The sequence below is a fragment of the Capricornis sumatraensis genome, chromosome 15 (genome assembly GCF_032405125.1).
Source record: "Capricornis sumatraensis isolate serow.1 chromosome 15, serow.2, whole genome shotgun sequence".
NCBI classification, from domain to species: domain Eukaryota; kingdom Metazoa; phylum Chordata; class Mammalia; order Artiodactyla; family Bovidae; genus Capricornis; species Capricornis sumatraensis.
In genome coordinates this window covers 67,560,353-67,582,082 of record NC_091083.1, presented here as the reverse complement: position 1 = coordinate 67,582,082, position 21,730 = coordinate 67,560,353, and the positions used below count along the sequence as shown (strand labels likewise).

The following is a 21,730-nucleotide window of genomic DNA, read 5'->3' as shown; positions in this document are numbered from 1 at the left end:
TGAACTTACAAGATTTTGCATAGCAAAGGAAACCATAAAAAACAACAACAATGACGAAAAGACAACCTATGGAAGGGGAGAAAATATTTGCAAATGATGCAACAGACAAGGGCTTAATCTCCAGAATACACAAACAATGGGCAGAAGACTTTAATAGACATTTCTCCAAAGAAGACATGACAGATAGCCAATAGGCCCATGAAAAGATGCTCAACATCACTTAATATTAAGGGGATGCAAATCAAAAGTTCAGTGAGGTCCCACCTCATACTGGTCAGATTGGCAGTCATTAAAGTCTATAAACAAATGCTTTAAAAGTTGTGAAGGAAAGGGAACTCCCCTACACTGTTGGTAGGAATGTAAGTTGGTGCAACCACTGTTGAAGACAAGGTGGAGGCTCCTCAGAAAACTAAGAATCACTGTATGGTCTAGCAGTCCTATTCCAGGCGTATAACCAGATGAAGCTGTAATTCAGCCAGGTGCATGCACCGCTGTTCGCAGTAGACAAAAACATGGAAATAACCCAAATGTCCGTCAGCATATACTAATGGATAAAGAAGATGTGGTATGTACACATAATGGAACACTACTCAGTCATAAACAGGAGCAAATAATGCCATTTGCAGCAACGTGGATGCAACTAGAGATTATCATACTGGGTGCAGTAAGGCAGAAAGTGAAAGACAAATACCATATGATATCACTTAATATGTGAAATCTAAAACATGACACAAATGAACAAAACAGAAACAGACTCATAGACACAGAACAGACTTGTGGTTGCCAACCACAAGTTGGGGGGAAGAAGGACTGGGAGTTTGGGATTAACAGATGTAAACTATTATATACAAGATGAATAAACAAAAAGGTCCTACTATATAACACATGGAACTACATTCAATACCCTGTGATAAACCATAATGGAAAAGAAGATTTTAAAACGAATGTCTATACACGTATAACTGAGTCACTTTGCTGTATAGCAGAGATTGGCACAACATTGTAAATGAACTGTGCTTCAATTAAAAAAATTTTCTTTTAATGAAGGTGAAATAAACACCTAGATAAACTGCCTAGATAAAGAACTTAGGGAATTTGCTGCTAGCAGATCTCCCTTATGAGAAATACTGGCTGAAAGCAAGTGACCTCAGCCAGTAATTCAGATTCACATGCCAAAAAAATGCAGCATCAGTAAAGGTAATTATAATAATTTAAAAGACAATATAAGTGCATATTTTTCCTTAACTAATTTCGAAAGCAGTTGTGTAAAACTATGTTTATAATTACATTGTTGAACCTATAACAAATAGAAAAGTAATATATTTGACAATAACAGATCAAAGAAAGAGGGTGGGACCAAAGTTGTGTTGGAATAAGGAAATTGTTATAAGATAGTAACTCAGGAATTGACAGGAATCTGAAAAAAATCAAAATGGTAAATAAAGAGGGTCATTATAGAAAATTATAAATATTTATTCTCCTTTCTTTTCTTAGCTTCTTTAATGGACATACAATTTTATGAAATAATTAGAAAATGTTGTGTAACAATGTATTGTGTAGTACATTGTATTGTTTGGTTTTCAGCATATGTCGATGTAGTATGCATAATAATAACAGCACAAAAAGGGAGGAGAGGGACCTGTAAAAGCCCTGGAGTTAGTTTAAATCTAAAAAGGAGTCTGTCAAGATGTATATGGCAAGAAGCCCTGTCACTACAGGGCTGTGACTGCTGACATAGTAACTTTAGAAATACAGTTAAAGGATTTACGTTGTTACACTAGAAAATATTTACTTAATACAAAAAGTGTTAAAGAAGAACTAGGGGAATACAAGTGAGCTTTAACAAGACAAAAAGTAAAAGGCAGAAGTACATTCAGTTTTGTCAGTAATAACATTAAATGTGAATAGATTAAACAATTCATTCAAAAAACAGATTGCCATGTTGGGTTTTTTAAAACTATCCATTATATGCATCCTACAGGATACACACTTTCTCTTGAAAGATAGAAATAGGTTGAAAGTAAATGATAGAAGTGTATCATGCAGAAGATAACCATTAAAAACTGTAATGGCTGTACTATAAGAGAGACTTTAAAAGCAAAAGAAAGTTATCAGATTTATAAGTAGATTTTATAGTAAATCTATCGAGATTTAGCAGTTAAAATCACATATGTGTCTAACAACAGAGCCAAAAATAAGTTAAGAAAGCAAAGACTAACAGATTCGAAGAGAGGAAATAGTTCAACATAATAGTTGGAAACTTTAATAACCCAGTTTCAATAATGGATAACTATATAGAAGATCAACAAGGAAATAGAAGACTTGAGCAACACAGTAAGCCAGCTAGACTATATATATATATATATATATATATATATATATATATATATATATGCGCACTAAACACTAAAAAAATTTCAGAAAACTTAAAAAAAAGGATTAAAGTTGTAGAGTATATACTTCAATTAATAGTAGAAAGAAATTTGGGAAATTCACAAATGTGTGGAAGTTAAGCAGTCCACTTCCAAATAATTGATGGTTCAAAGGTAAAATCACAAAGAAAGCTAGAAGATACTTTGAGATGAATGAGATGAATTTAAAATGATGACACAACATACCAACATTTATAGAATTGCAACTAAAACATGCTTAGAAATTTATGGCTGTAAATGCCTACATATAAGATTTCAAAAAAATAACCTAACTTTCTGCTTTAAGTCATTGAACAAAGAAGAGCAAACCACATTCCCAGAGCAGACAGATGGGAAGAAATAATAGGATTGAATTGGAAATTAATAGAGAATAGAAAAACAGTGGAGAGAATCCACAAAACCAAGAGCTGATTCTTTGAAAATATCAGCAAAATTGACAACTCTTTAGCTGCACTGATCAAGCAAAAAAATGAGACAAGATTCAGATTACTGAAATCAGGAGTGAAAGAGGATATATTATAACCAACCTTACAAAGATAAAAGGACTATAAGAGAATACTATAAACAACTATATGCTAATAAATTAGATAACCCAGCTGAAATGGAAAAATTATAAGAAAGACACAAACTCCTGCAACTGACTCAAGAAGAAATAGAAAATCTGAACAGACCTATAACAAGAGATTGAATTAGTGATGAAAAACTATCCCAAAAACAAGTCCTGGCCCAAAGGCTTCACTGGTTAATTCTACCAACCATTTAAAGAAGAAGTAATGCCTGTACATCACAGACTTCCATAAAGTAGAAGAGGAAAGAACATTTCTTAAGTCATTCTGTGAAACTGTTACCCTGATAGCAAAACCAGAGACATCACAAGGAAACTACAGACTAACGTAACTTACAAACGTATGTGCAAAACACCTCAACAAAAATACTAGCAAACCAAATACAGCAACAAAAAAGGATTATATACCTGATCAAGTATGTATAGACTAAGTGGAATTTATGCAAAGCTGACTCAGTATATGAAAGTCAATTTAATATACCATATTGATGGGAAAGGGACGAAAACTACATGATTATTTCAGTAGATGGAGAAAAAGCATTTGACGAAATCCATTTTAAGATAAGAACATTCCAAGTGGGAATGGAAAAGAACTCAACCTGTTAAAAGGCATCTAAGAAAGCCCACAGCCAATATTATAACACTTAATGGCCAAAGACTGATAACTTTTCCCTTACTAAGATTAGAACAAGACAAAGATACCTGCTCTTAACACTTCTGTTCATTGTACTGGAAGTTCTGGCTAGGTAGTTAGGCAAGAAAAAGAAATAAAAGGAAGAAGTAAAACTGTCTTTAGTCACAGATGACATGATCTCTTGTATAGAAAAACCGAAGGACCCACTAAAAAACTGCTAAACCAATAAACAAGTTCATTCAACAGTTTCAGCATACAAGATAGGTATACAGAAATCAGTTGTATTTCTGTACAGTAGCAATGAACAAACCAAGAATGAAATTAAAACAATTTCATTTAAAAAAGCATCAGAAAAGAATAAAATACTTAGTGACATATTTAACAAAGAAATAGGAAACTTACACTCTGAAAATTACAAAACATAATTATTACTGAAAGAAAACCTAAAAAATTGTAAAGAAAGTATTTGTTCATGAATCAGAAGAGTTGATATTATTAAAGTAGCAGTAATTCACACCTTGATTTCTAGGTCTGTCTAAAGATTCAACACAGTCCTTGTCACAATCCTGACTGATTTCTTTGCAGAAATGAACTAGTAGGCCCTCAAATTCATTTGGAAATGCAAGAGGCCTCAAATAACTATGGCAGTCTTGAAGAACAAAGTGGAGGACTTACATTGCCTAATTGTCCAACTTAGTATAAAGCTATAATATTCAAGACATTGTGCTACTGACCTCAAGAGATATACACAATGAAATAGAATTGAGAAATAAATGCTCACTTATATGGTCAGCTGATTTTCAACAAGAGTGCCAAGACTATTTGGTTGGGGAAACAGTAGTCTTTTCAGCAGATGGTACTGGGACCATTAGATATCCACATACAAAAGAATGACGTTGGACCTCCCTCCCCTGCCACCTCACATCATATATAAAAATGAGCTCAAAAAGATCAAAGACCTAATGTAAGAACTAATCCTTGAGAACACTTAGAAGAAAACAAGGATAACTCTTTAGGACTTTGGATTTGGTCGTGGTTTCTTTGTTGTTGTTGTTGTGGTTCAGTCATGTCTGACCCCTTGTGACCCTGTGGACTGTAGCCCACCAGGCTTCTCTGTCTGTGGGATTTTCTTGGCCAGAATACTGGAGTGGGTTGCCATTTCCTTCTACAGGGGATCCTCCTGACCCAGAGATCGAACCTACATCTCCTGCGATGGGAGGTGGGGTCTTTACTACTGAGCCACCGGGGAAACCCTAGTGCTTTCTTAGATGATGCCTAATACAGGCAGCCAGATGAGAACTAGGTAAATTGGCCTTCATTAAAAGGAAAATATTCTGTGCTTCAAAAAGCAACATCAAGAAAGGGAAAAGCCAGAATGGGTGAACACTTTTGGAGGGTAGAAGAGAACATTTTTGCAAACCATGTATCTAATAAGGGACTTGTATCTAGAAGATATAAAGAACTCCTACAGCTCAATAATGAAAAGACACCCATTTCAAATTATGGGCAAAAGATCTGAATAGACTTCCTCCAGAGATGAAACAGGAGTAACCAGCAAGCACATGAGAACATTATCAACATCATTAGCCATCAGGGAAATGCAAATCCAGTCCAACAATCAGATATCCCTTCATACCCACTGGCATGACTGTCATCAAAAAGACTGGTAACAGGTGTCCTTAAGGAGATGGAAAAATCAGAACCCTCATTCTCTGTTGGTAAGCATGCAAACTGGTGCAGCCACTGTGGAAAACAGTCTGGCAGTTACTCAAAAAGTTAAACATAGTTTTTGTATGACCTAGAAATTCCACTTCTAGGTATACACCCAGGATACGTGAAAATATATGTTTATACAAAAACTTACACGTGGATGATCATAGTAGCAGATTTATTATAACCAAAATACAGAAACAACTCAGATATCAGCTGATGAATGGATAACAAAATTGATATATAATAGATTATTATTCAGTACTGATACATACTGCAGCCTGAATAAACCTTGAAAACACTGTGCTGGTAAAAAAAAAAATGACAAGTTGTATGATTCGATTTGTAGAAAGAGACAGAACATAGTCTAATGGATGCCTGGGTTTCTAGGGGTTTGGTGAGAAAAGAGGAGCGGCTGCTAAAGCAAATAGGATTTCTTTGTGGGGTGATAAAAGTGCTCTAATGTTGATTGTGATGATAGCTGCACAATTCTGTGAATATATTAAAGACCAGTGAGTTATATTCTTGAAAGGGATGAATTGTATGGTATGTGAATTATAGCTCAAAGCTATTTTTTTTAAGTTAGTGTGCTCCAGGGTACAGGACAGATGTATGGAGGGTCATACCCACTTTAATCAGTATTGTGGAACTGCAGAGATGTGGAGGGAAGGCCAGGCCTCTTAAACGAGTTTTCCCATCCTCATCCTTGGGAATTGTCTTGTTCCTGTACACTGGCTATTGCTTTGAGGCCTGTGTTAGTTGAAAATATTTATCCCAGAGTTTCTTATGAGGCCTTTGCAAACCAGGCAGCAGAAGTTGGCAGTGACTCGGAAGAATCCAAGCTGCCTGCGTCTCTTCACAGAGGTTCATTACCGAGGAGGGCTTGTGTGCCACCCACCGCACCTGCTCCTTCCACACAGGCCCTCTCCCGCAGTGCCCCGCCCCCCACCAAAAACTCCTGGTCTAGGTGATGAGGACACTGAGGCACCAGAGGCTTCACGGCACCCAGCAGGTGTGCAGCAGAGGTGTGGTTCTGCATGATAACTCATCAGATTCTCTTTACCAGTCAGTTGACTGTTCTGGGAGCTGGGCCAAGGAGTCCCAAGACATAAAACTGAGTAATGATGGTTTTCCTCCCAACATGCAAGAAAATATATGTCAATAAATAGCATTTTCTCAATTAGATTTTCTTGAGTAAATGTTTCTTAGTTTTTGCCTACTGCCTCTTTAGTTGCCATTAAGAGCTTGCAGATTACAAGAAAGAAAACAAGTAGCAAGCAAGCATTAACTGAAAATCCCAGAGTGAGTTTTTTACTTCTGCTTGACACACATTAGTATGTAGGGTACATGTGCTTGGCAGTTTTTAAGCACTTTTAACATATTAAGTCATTTAATTTTTGCAGCATTGGTAATAGATACTGTTGCCACTTTAAGTCATTTAACCTCTGCAACATTGGTAATAGATAGATGCTGTTGCCTTTGGGCTTCCCTGGTGTTGCCATATTAAAGAATCCTTGTGCCAGTGCAAGAGACACAAGAGAAAAGATGCAGGAGATGTGGGTTCAGTCCCTGGGACAGGAAGATGCCCTGGAGCAGGAGGTGGCAACCCACTCCAGTATTCTTGCCTGGAAAATTCCATCGACAGAGGAGCCTGGCAGGCTACAGTCCAGGGGGTTGCAAAGAGTTGGATGCGACTGAGCAACAGCACACAGACTTGCTGTTACTCCTGTTTTATAGATAAGGATGGATGCTGAAGCACAGGCATGTCAACAGATTTCCCAAAGCCACCTAACAGTCTGGCTCCAAGTCTTTAGGCCCTGTGGTGCAGTCATGCTTCTTTCAGCAACTGGTCCTCTTCCAGCTTATATATTAGTGATGGTTAACATGGCTGGAAAAATAGTTCCAAGTCCATGGGGTGGAGTAAGTTAGGTTATTGTGGCATGATATAACCATACAGAAATCATAACTGAGTGCCTCATCTGGGTATATCTTAGCACCACTGCTCTGTAACAGACTGATTTTCTGGCCTTTCCAAAAGGCTCCAGGGCAGCAGTTCAGTAGCAGTATGAAAGGACCTCAGTAGTTATTGATTTATCCTTTCACCTTAAAGATGAGAAAAACTAAGAGGAAGTAAATCCTAAGGTCTCCTGACTCTGAGCATTTAAAATAATAGGGACCGCAGAGTGAGACCGGGGCTTCCCAGGTGACTCAGTGGTAAAGAATCCACGTGCCAGTTCATGAGATGTAGGTTAGATCCCTGGGTCTGGAAGATCCCCTGGAGAAGGAAATACTCCAGGAAGAATGCTTCAGTATTCTTGCCTGGGAAATTCCATGGACAGAGAGCCTGGCGGCCTACAGTCTTGGGGGTTGCAAAGAGTCGGACACAACTGAGCACAGCACAGCCAAGAGTGAGGCTTCCCAGGAAGCAGGTTCTTGGCTCCTTCACTCTGCACAGGATCTCTAGCTGCAGCACTCCTGTTCTCCCCATTTACAGAACCCTTGAAAACCCAACGAGGAGGTGACACGCCCAGGGTCCCACAGCCAGCAGGTTGTTGTTCCACAGCCCTCAGTCTTCATCCCTTTGCTCTGCCACGCTCCTGAGAGTACCCTCCACTGTGTGACTCACGAAGACTATTTTGTTAGTGGGGTAGTGGGGTAAATGGTTTATCTAAAGCCCAGAACACAGTGACACACATCGTGTCCCATAGGTACTACATGGCTGTTGCTGTCATTGCTAATAATGAAATCGGGGGAAATGAAAATCTGCTAGTAGGTAACATGTTCAGCTCCATCTCTAGTATCGATTGTGATGCCTCGTCTGCCTTAGGAAACTTCCTATGGCTGTTGTTTGAGCAATAGGAGGAAAAAAAGTCTTTTAAAAAGATCCCTTTCAGTCCTTCAGCGGTGCCCCCTTGTGGAATGTCGGCAGAATGACCACATATTCAGAGTCATTTGTGACCTGAAGAGAATTTGACAGTTTCCTGCTGGACACGTGTCTGGGTGCCTTCTGGGGGCGGAGGTGGAGTGAGGGGTGCCGATGAGGGCAGAGAGTGGGTTAGGGCACTGCGTGGGCTGCGTCAGAGCGTTAAACGCGGATGGGGTAGAACTGCAGAGTCCGTATTTGCTATGCGTCTAAGCTCCCCTGGCCCCTGGTGGCCTGCCTTTCAGAGTCTCCGTCACAGACTTGGGGCCCAGTCTAAAAGCTGTCCCCTCAAGTCTGTTCACAGAGCAGGTCTGAGGAGCCGAAACGTGTTTCCTCACGCGCAGTGACTGAAGCCTGTCTCCTGGTGGCTGTGCCAGCCTCCATTGTGTTCCCTCCGCCAGGGGCTTCTGAGGAGAACGGCCCGCCTCACAGCTCCACCAGGACTCAGCTGCCTCAGTCGATGAAGATCATGCACGAGATCATGTACAAGCTGGAGGTGCTGTACGTGCTGTGCGTGCTGCTGATGGGGCGCCAGCGCAACCAGGTGAGGCCCGCCCGCCTCCGGGCCGCGGCGCAGGGGCGGGCGCTTCCCGGCCGCGCGCAAGAGGAGAGGCGCTTCCCGGGCGCACGCAGCGTGATGCTTCCTGGGCGCGCGCGCGAGAGGAGAGGCGCTTCCCGGGCGCGCGCGGCGCGGCGCGGCGCACCGGCCGTCCTGCTCCGCTGCCTCCACAGGGCCCTGGCCCTGGCCCAGCAGCGCGAGGAGTCGCGTTCCTCAGCCCTGCAGTCTGATTCCAGAGCCCATAGTCCTCCCACCGCACCGTACTGGGGCAACGTTTCTAGACAGAGCTCAGGCCCCAGGCAGAAGTGGGTGGCGTAGCCATGTTACCCGACCTTGTTAATACACAGGATAAAGGGTGGGTGTCTGCCCTGCAGATGGCACTGGAGGAGTTGCCAGTCTGATGGTGGGCCAGAACTAAGTCAAGTTATGACAGCTGGGCAGCTACCAGGGGTCCTGCTCTGCGGAGGTTCCCTGAGTCTTGAAGCAGTTCCAGGAGGGAGGGATGGGGAGTGCTCTGGAAGCGCACCCCGCTTCTCCCCAGGATGGACAAGTGGCCCCCTCCCGTTCCCTCTACCTCCTAGGGATATAACGAGAGGCCTGAGGGGGAGCTGGGAGCTCGGCAGTCCCTGAGCACTGTTTTGAGTCAGAGACTGTTCTCTCACACAGCTCTCTGTGAGATCAATGCAGTTATTACAAGTTTGCAAGAGAGGAACAATTTTAGAGAAGGTGGAAGGGGAAAGACTGGCTGAAAAGATGACATCTGGCCTGGCAGTGTCCTGAAGAAAACAAGGGAGTCAGGCATGCTGACCGCTTCGCCTGAGGTGGCCTACCACGTCAAGGAAGCAGGCCCTGGTGGGCACCGGCCTGATGGTTCAGTGAAACAGTAGAAAGCTGGGGGTGGACTGGAGCCAGCAGTCAGGAGAGGCTGGCCAAGGGGTCACCGGGGGCCAGGTTGCCTCTGGCTTTCATAGACCACTTAAGGACTCTGGCATTCACCCTGAGTGAAACGAAAAACCATCCCCCGGCTGCTATGTGCAAGAGCTGCAGTAGCTAGGACCCACGTGTTGATGGCAGGGGTGGTGAGCAGTGCTTTTGTTCTGGATCTGTTTTGAAGGTAGAACAGGTAAGATTTTCTGAGAAGTTAGGTATGGACTTAAGTGGAGAGAGGAAGTAAAGATGACTTCCTTATCTCTTTCCAAGCAGGTGGGAGGAATGGTTTGCCGTTTATTGAGATGGTTAAGATTAGTGGGTAAGGAGTGGGTACAGATGTCTGTAGGGAGGAAGGGGCAGGGTTCGGTTTGAACAGGTTAAGTTTAGGTGTCTATTAGAATTGGCACTAGGGTTACCTGCACCTAAGTTAGGGGCGAGATGGGCCCTGGAGGTATAACTTTGGGGATTGTCAGCCTGTGGTTGGCATTTAAAACCAGGACACTGGATGAGATCCTGCTGTGCCGTCCACAGCACTGGGGCTCCTTCCTTCCATGTGGTATATATTTCATATAAAAAATACTAGTCACGATGTCTTACCTGTGTTGAGTGCTTTTTCTTTTTCGAGACACTTCTGTAATCATATTCGAATTTGCAGGTACTTGGTAAGTTACACAGCAGATGGTGGCCTCCATCCCACTTGATATTTGTGAAAACCAAGACCTATATAAGGGCCATGTTCTCAGTCTCCAGGCATCATCAGAGCAAGACTTAAATCCTGCTGCTCTGACTTTTCTTTCTGTCCCTTCACCGTGAGTTCCCCTGCTCCCTTAGTCTCCCCAGTACCAAGTTTCTATGAATCTTTGTGGTCTTTGGTTAAACTGATCACAGCCGCCCTTTCCAGCTGGCCTCAAGACCCTGCCTTCCTGAGAGCCAGTGTGGTGCTGTTGTGTCCCCATTTGCACAGTCAGCATTTACTGAGTTCCTACTGTGTGCCAGGTACTACAGGGACATGGATTATTTTAATAGGTCAGTAATTCACATAGTTCTGTATTGAGGTATAAATAAGTATCAATGAAGCCTTTCTCCCCTCTGATCCTGAACATTCAAGGTTCTTCCACGAGGCATCTAATTTTACCAATTTTTAATGTCTCTAGAGAGTGTGAAAGTGTATTGGTGCATAGTGAGAATAAGTGTAGATGTTTGCTTTAAAGCTCAGCATTGCTTTCTTCATCCTGAAGGCTTCTTGTACATATATGCCTGGGCTTTTGATAGACCTTCAACTCACATCTATCTTCATACTTTTGCCTTCCTACCCCTCCAGGTTCACAGAATGATTGCAGAGTTCAAGCTGATCCCTGGGCTGAATAATTTGTTTGACAAACTGATCTGGAGGAAGCATTCAGCATCTGCCCTCGTGCTCCACGGTCACAACCAGAACTGTGACTGTAGCCCGGTGAGCAGGGACCCTGATGGCAGATGCCAGGAGTGGTTGTTTCAAGACCTGCCGTTGGCCCTTTGAAATCTCCTTCTTTGAGAGTAGAGCAGAAACTAAAAGTCACAGCCCGTATACTCCCATAACTGGAAGCCACCGTGGGGAAGGATCTGACCCCCACCCTCCACCTACCCAGGAGTCCCTCTGGAGGCCCTCCAGCAGCCTCCCATTGTTCATTCGCTTCCACGCAGGGCCACGCACTCCACTCCAGGGCAGCAGGTTTTTCCTCATTCTGTTCTCTGCCCCATCCTAATTGACATCCCCAATATTAGGTTTGCCTCCCAGAACCATGGCAGCAGTTGGCCTCCAAAAAGGACTTTAGGAAGTTTTGTTTTTTTGTTTTTTTTAAGGGTCAAGGGCTCATGTCTACCCGGTTTTCATCACAGTGCCCTAAAGAGCCCAGAACGGGGAGTCTAAGTCATCGGCCATCAGCACCACGTCAGTGCCACACGGCTGTCAGGGGCCAGTGCCGTGGGTCCCGCCTGGTCTCTCTGCTGCATTCTGGGGACTTCCCTCAGTGCCGTGTCTTCCAGTTTGCTGTTTTTCTCCTTGGCTTTGTCAGATTTACCTTTCAACAGATCCATTTGGGCTCATATATTTTGCGTTTCTAGACATTTTGTTTGGATCTTTGTCAAAAAGTATTTGGTCTTTTGTTGATTATGTTAAATATTTTCTTGTGTTGTGTTTTCTCTAATTTCATCTCTTTAGTTACTCATAACATACTTTTCTATGGGTTTTTTTTAGATTGTTAACAGAGTGCTGATACTTGTGTCTGCGTCTGCAGACTCAGCTTAGGGTGGAGTGTCGCCTTGTGTTCTGTACTGTTTGTAGAAGGTCACCTTCAGGGGGCTTGTTTTCCTTGGCGATACTGGAAGTAGTCCCATAGAACATTTGGCTTTTGTCTGCCAGGTGCTTTAGGGAGCAGTGTCCCAGGGCAAGTTTTCACATTGAGTATCTGCCCTCCCCCTCTGGAAGTGTGAGCCCAGGGTCCTGCGGACCTGGGGACTCCCCTCCACCAGCAGAGACAGGGTTCTTTGCCAGCTCCCGGGGCTGGTAGGTGAGGTTTTTCTAACCCTTTTTTCACTAAACGTATCAACTCCACAGGCTTTGCATAGGCCCAAGGTCCTGTCTGGTCCCTAAAGAGCGTTGAAACCCAAGCCCTGGCCCAAATAAGTCTCATTTTCCCTTCTCTGCCGGCTATCAGCTCTTGTGTTCACTGCTCTGAACTCAGTCCTTCCTTCATTTCTAATTCTAGTGGAATTTCCTTTCTTTCCTATGTGCTTAGCCTCACATTGAAAATAATTTCAGTTATTTTGTATCCAATATCCTGGAGTGTTTTTAACAGGAAGGTTCTGCCTTAGCTTAATCCGCTGTTGGCCAGATGTGGACAAAAGGTTCTCTGACTAAAGAGGAGTCCTACCTGTGCGCCAGGACAGGGACTCAGAGAAGCAGCAGGATGCCCAGGCTCTCACCAAAGCCTTTTGTTTTCTTTGAACGTTGTGACTATGGTCTTAACATCGAGGATGCACGTGTATTTTAGGACATCACCTTGAAGATCCAGTTTTTGAGGCTCCTCCAGAGTTTCAGCGACCACCACGAGTAAGTACAAGCTGTCCCCAAGAGGAGACTTGGTTTGCTGCTGCTGTTCTCCCTTTGTCTCATCACTGAGCTCAGCTGAGGAGGGCCCGGGAGCCGTGAGAGCCGCTGCCACCTCAGTGTGACCACGAGGCTGCACTTCCATAAGAGCTGCCATTTGTCCAGCCCTTCCTTTATGCCAGGCACCACCTGAGCTTCCCCTTGACCTCCACAGCCACCTTGGAAGTGAGTGTGGAAGTTGCTGGCCCCTTAATACCCCTGGAGTCAATGCAGCTCTCGGCCGTCTGTCCCTCTGAGTCGGGAGTAGACAGCTTGGCTATTCTCAGGGGCCTGTAGGAATCTCAGATGGCCAGAGTGGGCTGAGTATTTATACGTTGAACAGGTGGGATATTCTTTGCCTGTACGAGGAGATGTGCTTTCTCCCATTTTCCTTGGAACACATTCTGCCCTCTCATTTTTAACTCTTCAGCCTTTGATGGAGGATGTGTAGGAGAATGAGTCTCTGCTATGAGGGAACAATGCAGGCAGGGGAGGGGTAAATGGCAGCTGACCCTTGACCTTGACACTGGGAAGACGTTGGTGAGCTGGCAAACAGAAGCAGGTGCTACTCAGCTCTTACTACCTGTTGGGTACAGGAAACAGGGCCCACTGTTGTATAGTTTCTGAGCTTTTCCCCCAAGAGAAGCCAGAAATGAAGATTTATGTGCAAGGTCCTGATTTTTAGGTGCTGGTTTAGATTCTTTGTGTAAGCTAATAGAACATGCCTGAGGACTCATGTGGCCTCAGGGGCCTTCACTTTGAAGCTTTTGTGTGGGTGGTGGGGCTCATCCTCTCTGAGAGGTTCTCTGAAGGCCTTAAGCCCCAAGAAATATGGCAACTCTCTAAAAAATGGCACCAGTATGTCCTGAATGTGTCCTTTTTTCCCTGAGGACCTGGGTCCCTCGCTTCCGTCATTTGACAGGTCACATTCGCAGGCTTGGATTGTGTATATTCTACAGCAGCAGGAAAGGAGGGCGTGCTTTTCATAGGAGTGGCAGGGTCAGGTTCCAGTTTTCTGAAGATCTTTATGGGTACTTTGTGTGGGATGGATTCCTGTGGGAGACCGTTTAGGAAGCCGGTTCTGTCCTCGTGACGTGGGTGACGAGAGGCCTGGGTGTGAAGGGGGAAGGAAGAGTGTCACACTTGGGCCTCCTTGTGGGAGAGCTGGACTAGGGCCAGGCTTGAGTAAAGTGATGGACATCTGGGCATCATGGAGTTGGAAGTGCCTTTGAGAAATTAAATAGAAATGTTCAGTGGCAAAAGAAGGGCCTTACACATACTAAGGAAAGGGGCTTTGTTAGTGAACATGCAGGCCTCCAGAGGGTGGGCCGTGGGGCCAGGGAGACTCCCTCAGCAGAACAGCAGTGGGCTCCATGCCCTCCCCCAGAATGCTGCCTCGGGGTGGGTGGTTTTCAGGGTGGCTACCAGGGGCTTCTTAACAGAAGTGGCCAGCAAGAGACTGGCCCAGTGTGGACGTCGCGGCCTCAGTGCCTGTCCATTACTGCCTCCAACACATCTGTTTCAGGAACAAATATCTGCTGCTCAACAACCAAGAGCTGAATGAACTCAGCGCCATCTCTCTCAAGGCCAACATCCCTGAAGTGGAAGCCGTCCTCAACACCGACAGGTGAGCATGGGGGGCCCACAGCCTGCCTGGCTGCCTGCATGTCCCGGGACTCACAGACAGGTGCACCCGGGTCTGCATACTTGTCCTTTCGCACCCACGTGTAACTGGCATGCCGAGGGCTCCCTTGTACCAGGCTCTGTCCTCCCGCCACCTGCGATGTCTCATCGGAGCCCCTTAGCAGCCTCGGAGGGAAGTGCCATTGTCACCCACTTTACAAACTGGGGAGCAGGGGCCCAGCGAGGGCACCTGCCAAAGGTCGTAAATGCTCTGCCCCCTCCCTGCTCACTCAGCTTCATTGGCTTCCTCCTTTCCTGCCCTCTGCCAAAACCCATTAGCCGAGTAATGCCTCACTTTCTGGAGCAGAGCAGGGGGTTCTCAGGCTCACAGGGGTCAGGGCAGGGAGGACTGTGTCCAGCAACAGGAGTCATAATTCTCTGGTCTTCTGTTGTTGTTTTTGGTTTAAAAGCAGCAGAAATCTTTGTTCAAATGAAATTGAATGTAGTCCCACATCTGTCTGCAGTGCAGGAGACCCGGGTTCTACCCTTGGGTTGGGAAGATCCCCTGGAGGAGGGCACGGCAACTCCCTCCAGTGTTCTTGCCTGGAGAATCCCCATGGACAAAGGAGCCTGGTGGGCTACAGTGGGGTCACAAAGAGTCAGACATGACTGAGCGAATAAGCACATAGCACAAGGCCTGTAGTAGGTGACCAGCAGGACTGCTCTATTTGAAGGGAAGGTTTAAGGGCCTAGAGTCGCTGCCTGCTATTCCTCTCTCCTCCGTAATGCAGCCTGAGTGTTTTTCTCATTTATTGTCTTTGCTTCCTAGACTGGGAAGCAGAGGCCCAGAAACTTGAGTATGTGTCTATGGCCACCTGAAGCCAAACCTGGGGCCCAGGGTACTCCCTGCCTTACTTACCCTATCAGTGGCACGGACTTTGCCCCATCTCTTAGACTCTGTCATGGTGATCCAAACCCACTTTTGTCACGAGCAGCCCTCCCTCCAGCAGTTCTGAGCCCCATATGACTCTGGAGGCGTTTTTGGCCTCTGGTCACTTGTCAGCAAGCCTGGGCAGGGAAGGCTGCCCTGAGATGTGAGAATGCATTTGGCTGTTTAGTTCCAAGACTGCAGGAGTCCTTAGGGTGCTCTGGACCCAGGTGGAGCAGGAGGACATGCTGTAGGTTAGAGATGTCCTCATGTTTTGTTTTGTTTTGCTTTTTACCCACCTACGTCAGCAAAGACCCCCAGCCCCAGGGTCTCAAGACACAGTTCTTCTGCCGTTTGGAATTTGGCCTCTGTCAGCCTCTCCAATCTGCCATCAAGATCTCTGTCTGTTTTCTTTCAGGAGTTTGGTGTGTGATGGGAAGAGAGGCTTGTTAACACGTCTGCTGCAGGTTATGAAGAAGGAGCCAGCTGAGTCATCTTTCAGGTAGGTCTGGACATGCACCTCCCACTCCTGAGGGTGCAGAAACCAAGTGTTTAAGCTGTTGGAAATGCCTTCTGTCATCTCCAGCTTCCACCCCGCATAGCTGGTTACTGTCAGGGAGAGGGAATCTGCCGGCTCCCTGGTATTGACTCAGCATGTACTAGATTTTGCTGTGTGCTGGCAATGTGTTTCAGGAATTGAGCCAGCATTCAGCAAGCGCCTATTCTGTGCGGATGCTGGACAAGCGGGGAGAAATGGGAGCTACAATCCCTACCCATATGGAGGCCCCTGGCTTGCAGGAAATAAGCATGGAAAGACCCCTATGTGGGGGATGCAGTGTGGAAGGGCTCAGAGCCAGGACCTGCCTTGGGGACTATGGGAGCAAAGGAAGGGCTTGTGGGGAGGCAGGGGCGGTGGGTGCAGACAGGGAGGGCATCCCGGTTCCTTAGACTCATCCATGTTGTCTTAGAGGCTGTGGACAGGACAGCGGCTGAGGGAGGCATCCCATCAGGGTGGGTGTGAGCCGTCAGCAGGCTCCACGCCCAAGGGTGCCCTGTCAGCTCAGCCTACCTTGTCCCTTCATCCCCTCACGGATCCAAGCTCTGCCCTCTGTGGCCACTCAGTCAATATCAGCCTCTTCTTCTCTAGGACAGCCCATCAGAAGTGAGTTCAGTGACCCGTCCACATGCCTGTCTGGTCCCTCATGCCTTTCTGACCCCTCTCTTCCATGTCCTCCTGTTCCTCTGAAGGAGCAGAGCCTAGAGTATGTTTTCACATGTGACTCCTGGGGCAGTCCTCTGAGCCCACATACTCCTTCCAGACGAACCACATAGAGGACTGTTCCCTGCTGAGCCATCAGCTCCCTAAGGATGGGGACTCGCCACATGTTCCCAGTGCCCTGTATGAGGCCCAAGGCCTGGGAGATGTTCGGTAAACATCTCCCAGTGTTCAGTGTGTTGAATCAGTGAAAAGGGCAATAGACATCTCCCAGCCCCTCTGTGAATGGAACGTGGGCCAGAAGAGGGCAGCCTTAGCCACCTGGGCCAGGGGTCAACATTTGGGTCGCAGGTTTTGGCAAGCCCGGGCTGTGGAGAGTTTCCTCCGAGGGACCACCTCCTATGCAGACCAGATGTTCCTGCTGAAGCGAGGCCTTCTAGAGGTAATGGCCTGGAGGAGCCAGGGTGTCGGGTGTCCCCTTCTCCCCCAGCCCCATGCATTGCTTTCCTGCCCTGAGACCTAGACAGCTGGCAGAAGCAGACCAGACTCTCTATCTTCAAATGCCAGTGCACATCTCTCTGGTATTTCCCCTGAGCTTTCAGCTCTGGGTTCCCCATGCGTGCTTACCGGGTGATTGAGGGATCTGAGGGGTGGCCATGGAGGATTATAGGAGTCTGTGAAGTTGCTCAGCAAGGCTTTTTGACCCCAAGGATACTTTGCTGCTGACTGTTTAATTTCCCTTTATTGAAAAATGGTCTCCAGAAAAAGCAAAATTTACAAAAGACGGTAAAGCAAAATGTCCAAAGCTACAATTGGTTAAAAAAAAAAAAATACAAATAAGAAACTGACCCATGAATTGTAATAAAATCTATAAGGTAAAGAATTCATCTAAATCAGTATATATAACTCAAGAAAATGAAAAGGAAACACTTTAACTGTCTTGTAAAAATTCACTCATTGTAAACTTTTCCATTTATTAACATGAACCATGGGGTCAAAATGTGTCTCCTGTCCTTAAACCCCATGCTTCACTTGAATGGCCTCAGTGCTCAGGCTGGGGCCGTATTACCTCTGGAGACAGCTCCCTCCCTGTGACCTGGAGAGCTTGGCCATCGTGAAAAGACTTTAGCTCAGACCTGGGCAAGCAAGAGAGGTTGTAGCTACATACCCCAAAGTGCCCTCACCCCTACCCGCCCCACTTCCTGGTTAAGTGTGTCAGGCCTGGCCCTGCCCTTGGAGCCACCAGCATCCTCCAGTGAGAATCTAGACAGGGGAGCAGGTTCTATCAACCTGGTTGCTTGCTCAAAGCTAACAGCACATGGGCTGAGCTACATACCAGGGCTGGGGGAGGCAGGCGGTGAGCAGCTCAGATGAGCACGGCCTGGGGCCTCCGGGGACCAGCCACCTTTTCCTGCCTCCATTCTGTCCTCTCCCACCCCCAGCACATCCTCTACTGTATCGTGGACAGTGAGTGCAAGTCACGGGATGTGCTGCAGAGTTACTTTGACCTCCTTGGGGAACTGATGAAGTTTAATGTTGATGCATTCAAGAGGTTCAATAAGTACATCAACACTGATGCAAAGGTAAGTCTAAGCCAGGGCTTCGTGAGTTTACTGTTTTGTCCAGAAGTTATGTCAGAGCCCTGGTCCTTGCCAGTCTTCAGGTGCTGGTTTTATACTGGAGAGTCCTGGGGTCAGCGGGCAGATGTCAGTTAGTGTTCATTAGTCCTTGCTCTGCGCTAGACCCTAGGTATGCAGGGATGAAAGTCTTACCTGCTTGTGGGCAGGCGGGAGCAGGTGAGCTTGGAAATGACTCTGACGCAGTGTGCCAGGTGCCGTGATGGGCCCTGGAAGGGCAGGACGTGGCCTGATGTGTTAAGCTTTCGGGTGTATGTGGTAGAAACCCAGCCCAGACTAATTGAAGTAAAAATGACAGCAGTCCCTTTGGTGCAGAAAACACTGGACGTGGTATCTGAAGATCTGGTTCAGCTCTCTCTGGGGCTGCTTATTAGGTGGGGAGGGCTCCGAGTTCCTCTGAGCTTCAGTCTTCCCCTTGGCAACAGCTGGGCCAGGGCAGGTGGGTGTCCCCTGCAGCGACCACACGCCCTGGGGCTTGGCTGTGTTTAGCCAAGAGCCCGCCGCCCCCGTCAGCCTGGCCCCGCTCCAGTTCCAGGTGTTCCTGAAGCAGGTCAACAGCTCGCTGGTGGACTCCAACATGCTGGTGCGCTGTGTCACTCTGTCATTGGACCGATTTGAAAGCCAGGTGGACGTGAAAGGTAAAGAAAGGCCCAGTGCCGAAGCGAGTCTGTCCATTGTGGCTGCACTGGTGCCAAACACCCAGCCTCTCGCAAGCAGACAGAAGCTTCTGAGTCACTACACCAAACGCCCACATGGGTGGGGGCAGGGCAGTGGCTCTCTGATGGGCATGTGTGACATTTTAATGAAGGTCAAAACATTGTTGCCAGCAAAATGCAAAAAACAACTCATACCCTTCCTCTCCTGGCCTGGAATTGCCTGGATGAGGATTCAAGTGGTGAAGCCTGGGGAGGGCCTCAGGGAAGCACAGGCCCACAAGGGGCCTGAAGGACAAGGTGAAGGCACGACCTGACTGGGGCTCTCATGGGAAAGCAGGCTTGGCCATGGTGGCAGAGCAGCTGGAGCTTTGTTTCCTGCGCAGCCCAGCTTTTCTGTAGTTGTTTTGACAGTGGGGCCTCCCAGCTTCAGAGTCGGGACCCGAGAGGGGCTTGACTAGAAGCCTGGGTGTCGGGCCCCAGGGCCACCGAGCAGCGTCTGCACCTGCTGCTCACGCCTCTGCCTGTCTGTCCGCAGTCGCGGAGGTCCTGTCCGAGTGCCGTCTGCTCGCCTACATATCCCAGGTGCCCACACAGATGTCCTTCCTCTTCCGCCTCATCAATATCATTCACGTGCAGACGCTGACCCAGGTGAGAAGCCTACAGACCTGCCCCGGGGAAAGGGGAATTGGAAAGTTACCCTCATCCCAGGGCCACCTTCACCCTAGAAGTACCTCTCCTGTCACCCACCCCTTCATTTCTAGGAGACCCCCCAGCTATTCTGAGGACTTGTTCCAATAAGGGATCAGCTCCCCATTTTACAGAAGGGGCCTGGGGAAGGAGCAAGGCTCCGAGGTCACAAGTGGTTTGGGCAGAGTCTGGGTGGGCAGTGAGTTCTGACTCCTCCCCGTCCAGGGCTCTCCAGGCCCCGCCTGCAGCACAGACCTGGGGTTGGATCTGATGTTGACACCCATCTCCTTCAACAAATAATTGTGCAGCTGCCCTCCTCCAAGCTTCACACCCTCTTTCCTAAAATGGGGGTGACACTCAGAGGTTTTCTTTTGTTCCTTCATCTAACAAACATTTATTAAGGCAAGATCCTGGGCTGGGGACACACAGTGAATAAACAGACCAAGACGCTTCCAGTCTAGTGCTGAGAGAGATGCGTGCACCCAGCCGCCCCAGGGACTGAGGCTCCCAGGAAGAAGCCATGCCTGAGCTGATTCTGGAGAAGGCATGGACTGACTAGATTAATAATGCCGCTCCCCTTACCTCTGGGGTGGGAGAAGGGGACAGTGAGGGCCAGGAAGGCACTGGGGGCAGGAACCTCATCGTTCCTCTCCGCAGGCCTCTGTTGGCTTTATGCAGGGCAGCACCGTGTGAGGCCCGTGGACACCTCCGCCCTGCCCACTATCCCCTTACCCCCTGCCCCAGTCCACCAGGGCCCCTGGGCTGCCGGCACACGCCTGACCCGCACAGCCCGATCTTTGTAGGAGAACGTCAGCTGCCTCAACACCAGCCTGGTGATCCTGATGCTGGCCCGACGGAAAGAGCGGCTGCCCCTCTACCTGCGGCTGCTGCAGCGGATGGAGCACAGCAAGAAGTACCCCGGCTTCCTGCTCAACAACTTCCACAACCTGCTGCGCTTCTGGCAGCAGCACTACCTGCACAAGGACAAGGACAGCACCTGCCTGGAGAACGTGAGTGCCCCGCCCCCGAGGGTGGCCGGCGGGCTGCCGCACGCCGGCCCAGGCTCTTCGGAGGGGCAGGCGTCCAGGGCGCCTGACTCCCACCAGGGCCCTCTGGAAGGCAGCTCTCTACCCCTTACCAGGGCACTTCTGTGGCCCCTCTCTCTGTGCACAGAGCTCCTGCATCAGCTTCTCATACTGGAAGGAGACCGTGTCCATCCTGTTGAACCCGGACCGCCAGTCTCCCTCTGCCCTTGTCAGCTACATTGAAGAGCCCTACATGGACATAGACAGGGACTTCACCGAGGAGTGATCTTGGCCCAGGCCTCGGGTGGCTGCTGGGCCAGCGCGAGGGGGGCGGGGTACGCGTGCCTCACGCCCTGCCCCCACCCTTCCCCCGCCTCCCTGCTGCTCCACCTGCCCTGGGTCTTCAGGTACAGACTGGGTGGGAGGGAGCATCTAGAAGCCCTTGGCCTCTGGCTTCTGAGGCTCTGGGTCATTGGGGTGCCTCAGTTCCCTCAAGATCGCCATGATGAGGACAGGGGCACTGTGCCCACCCTTCGTTCAGAACCCTGGGGCCCTGGCCCACCTAGAGCTAAGGGGACTTTTAAAAACAGCTCTGTCTGAGCTCCCACCGGTGTCTTGACTGTCAGTCCTGGCGTGGGGAGGGAGATGTGGGTCGCTTCCCCCAATCTGTGAGCCGAGCTTGCCCTGGCCTTTGGACCCAGGCAAAGGCTTCTGAGCCCCTGGGCAGGGGTGGGGGATACCAGAGAATGCCTCTTTCCCCTAGGCCTGCCCGTCTATCCCTCCCTCCCTCCCTCCCTCCCTTGTTTTCCTTTAGCTCCTCTGGTTCTGTTTGCTCATTGGCCACTGTGTTCATCCCAGGGGTTTCCCCCAGAAGTTGGGGGGCTTTCTCCTTCAATCCCCTGGGGCACAGGGTGGCTACGCCCCACCCCCAGGCAGCGTCTCCTGCCTGAGCCTGCCCGCACGGGAGCCTGCCTGGGAGCACACCCCTGGCCCCTTCTTGTGTTGCCAATTTATTAACAACAAATAAACCAATTAAATGGAGACTATTAAAGAATTTATTTTAAATGACTGATGTGGA

The 21,730-nt window shown here is 47.9% G+C and overlaps 1 protein-coding gene across 1 annotated transcript in view; it reads left to right on the top strand.

Moving 5' to 3' along the window:
• Nucleotides 1–21,663, top strand: part of TRPC4AP (transient receptor potential cation channel subfamily C member 4 associated protein) — a 71,480-nt gene extending 49,817 nt beyond the window's left edge. The window contains exons 9-19 of the mRNA XM_068986918.1: nt 8,666–8,808; nt 11,075–11,206; nt 12,786–12,844; nt 14,406–14,507; nt 15,850–15,933; nt 16,999–17,089; nt 18,090–18,230; nt 18,814–18,922; nt 19,476–19,588; nt 20,431–20,637; nt 20,801–21,663. Coding sequence (XP_068843019.1) covers nt 8,666–8,808; nt 11,075–11,206; nt 12,786–12,844; nt 14,406–14,507; nt 15,850–15,933; nt 16,999–17,089; nt 18,090–18,230; nt 18,814–18,922; nt 19,476–19,588; nt 20,431–20,637; nt 20,801–20,938 — 1,319 coding nt within the window. The 3' untranslated portion in view covers nt 20,939–21,663. The remainder of the gene's footprint in view (nt 1–8,665; nt 8,809–11,074; nt 11,207–12,785; nt 12,845–14,405; nt 14,508–15,849; nt 15,934–16,998; nt 17,090–18,089; nt 18,231–18,813; nt 18,923–19,475; nt 19,589–20,430; nt 20,638–20,800) is intronic.
• The last annotated feature ends 67 nt before the right edge of the window (nt 21,664–21,730 follow it).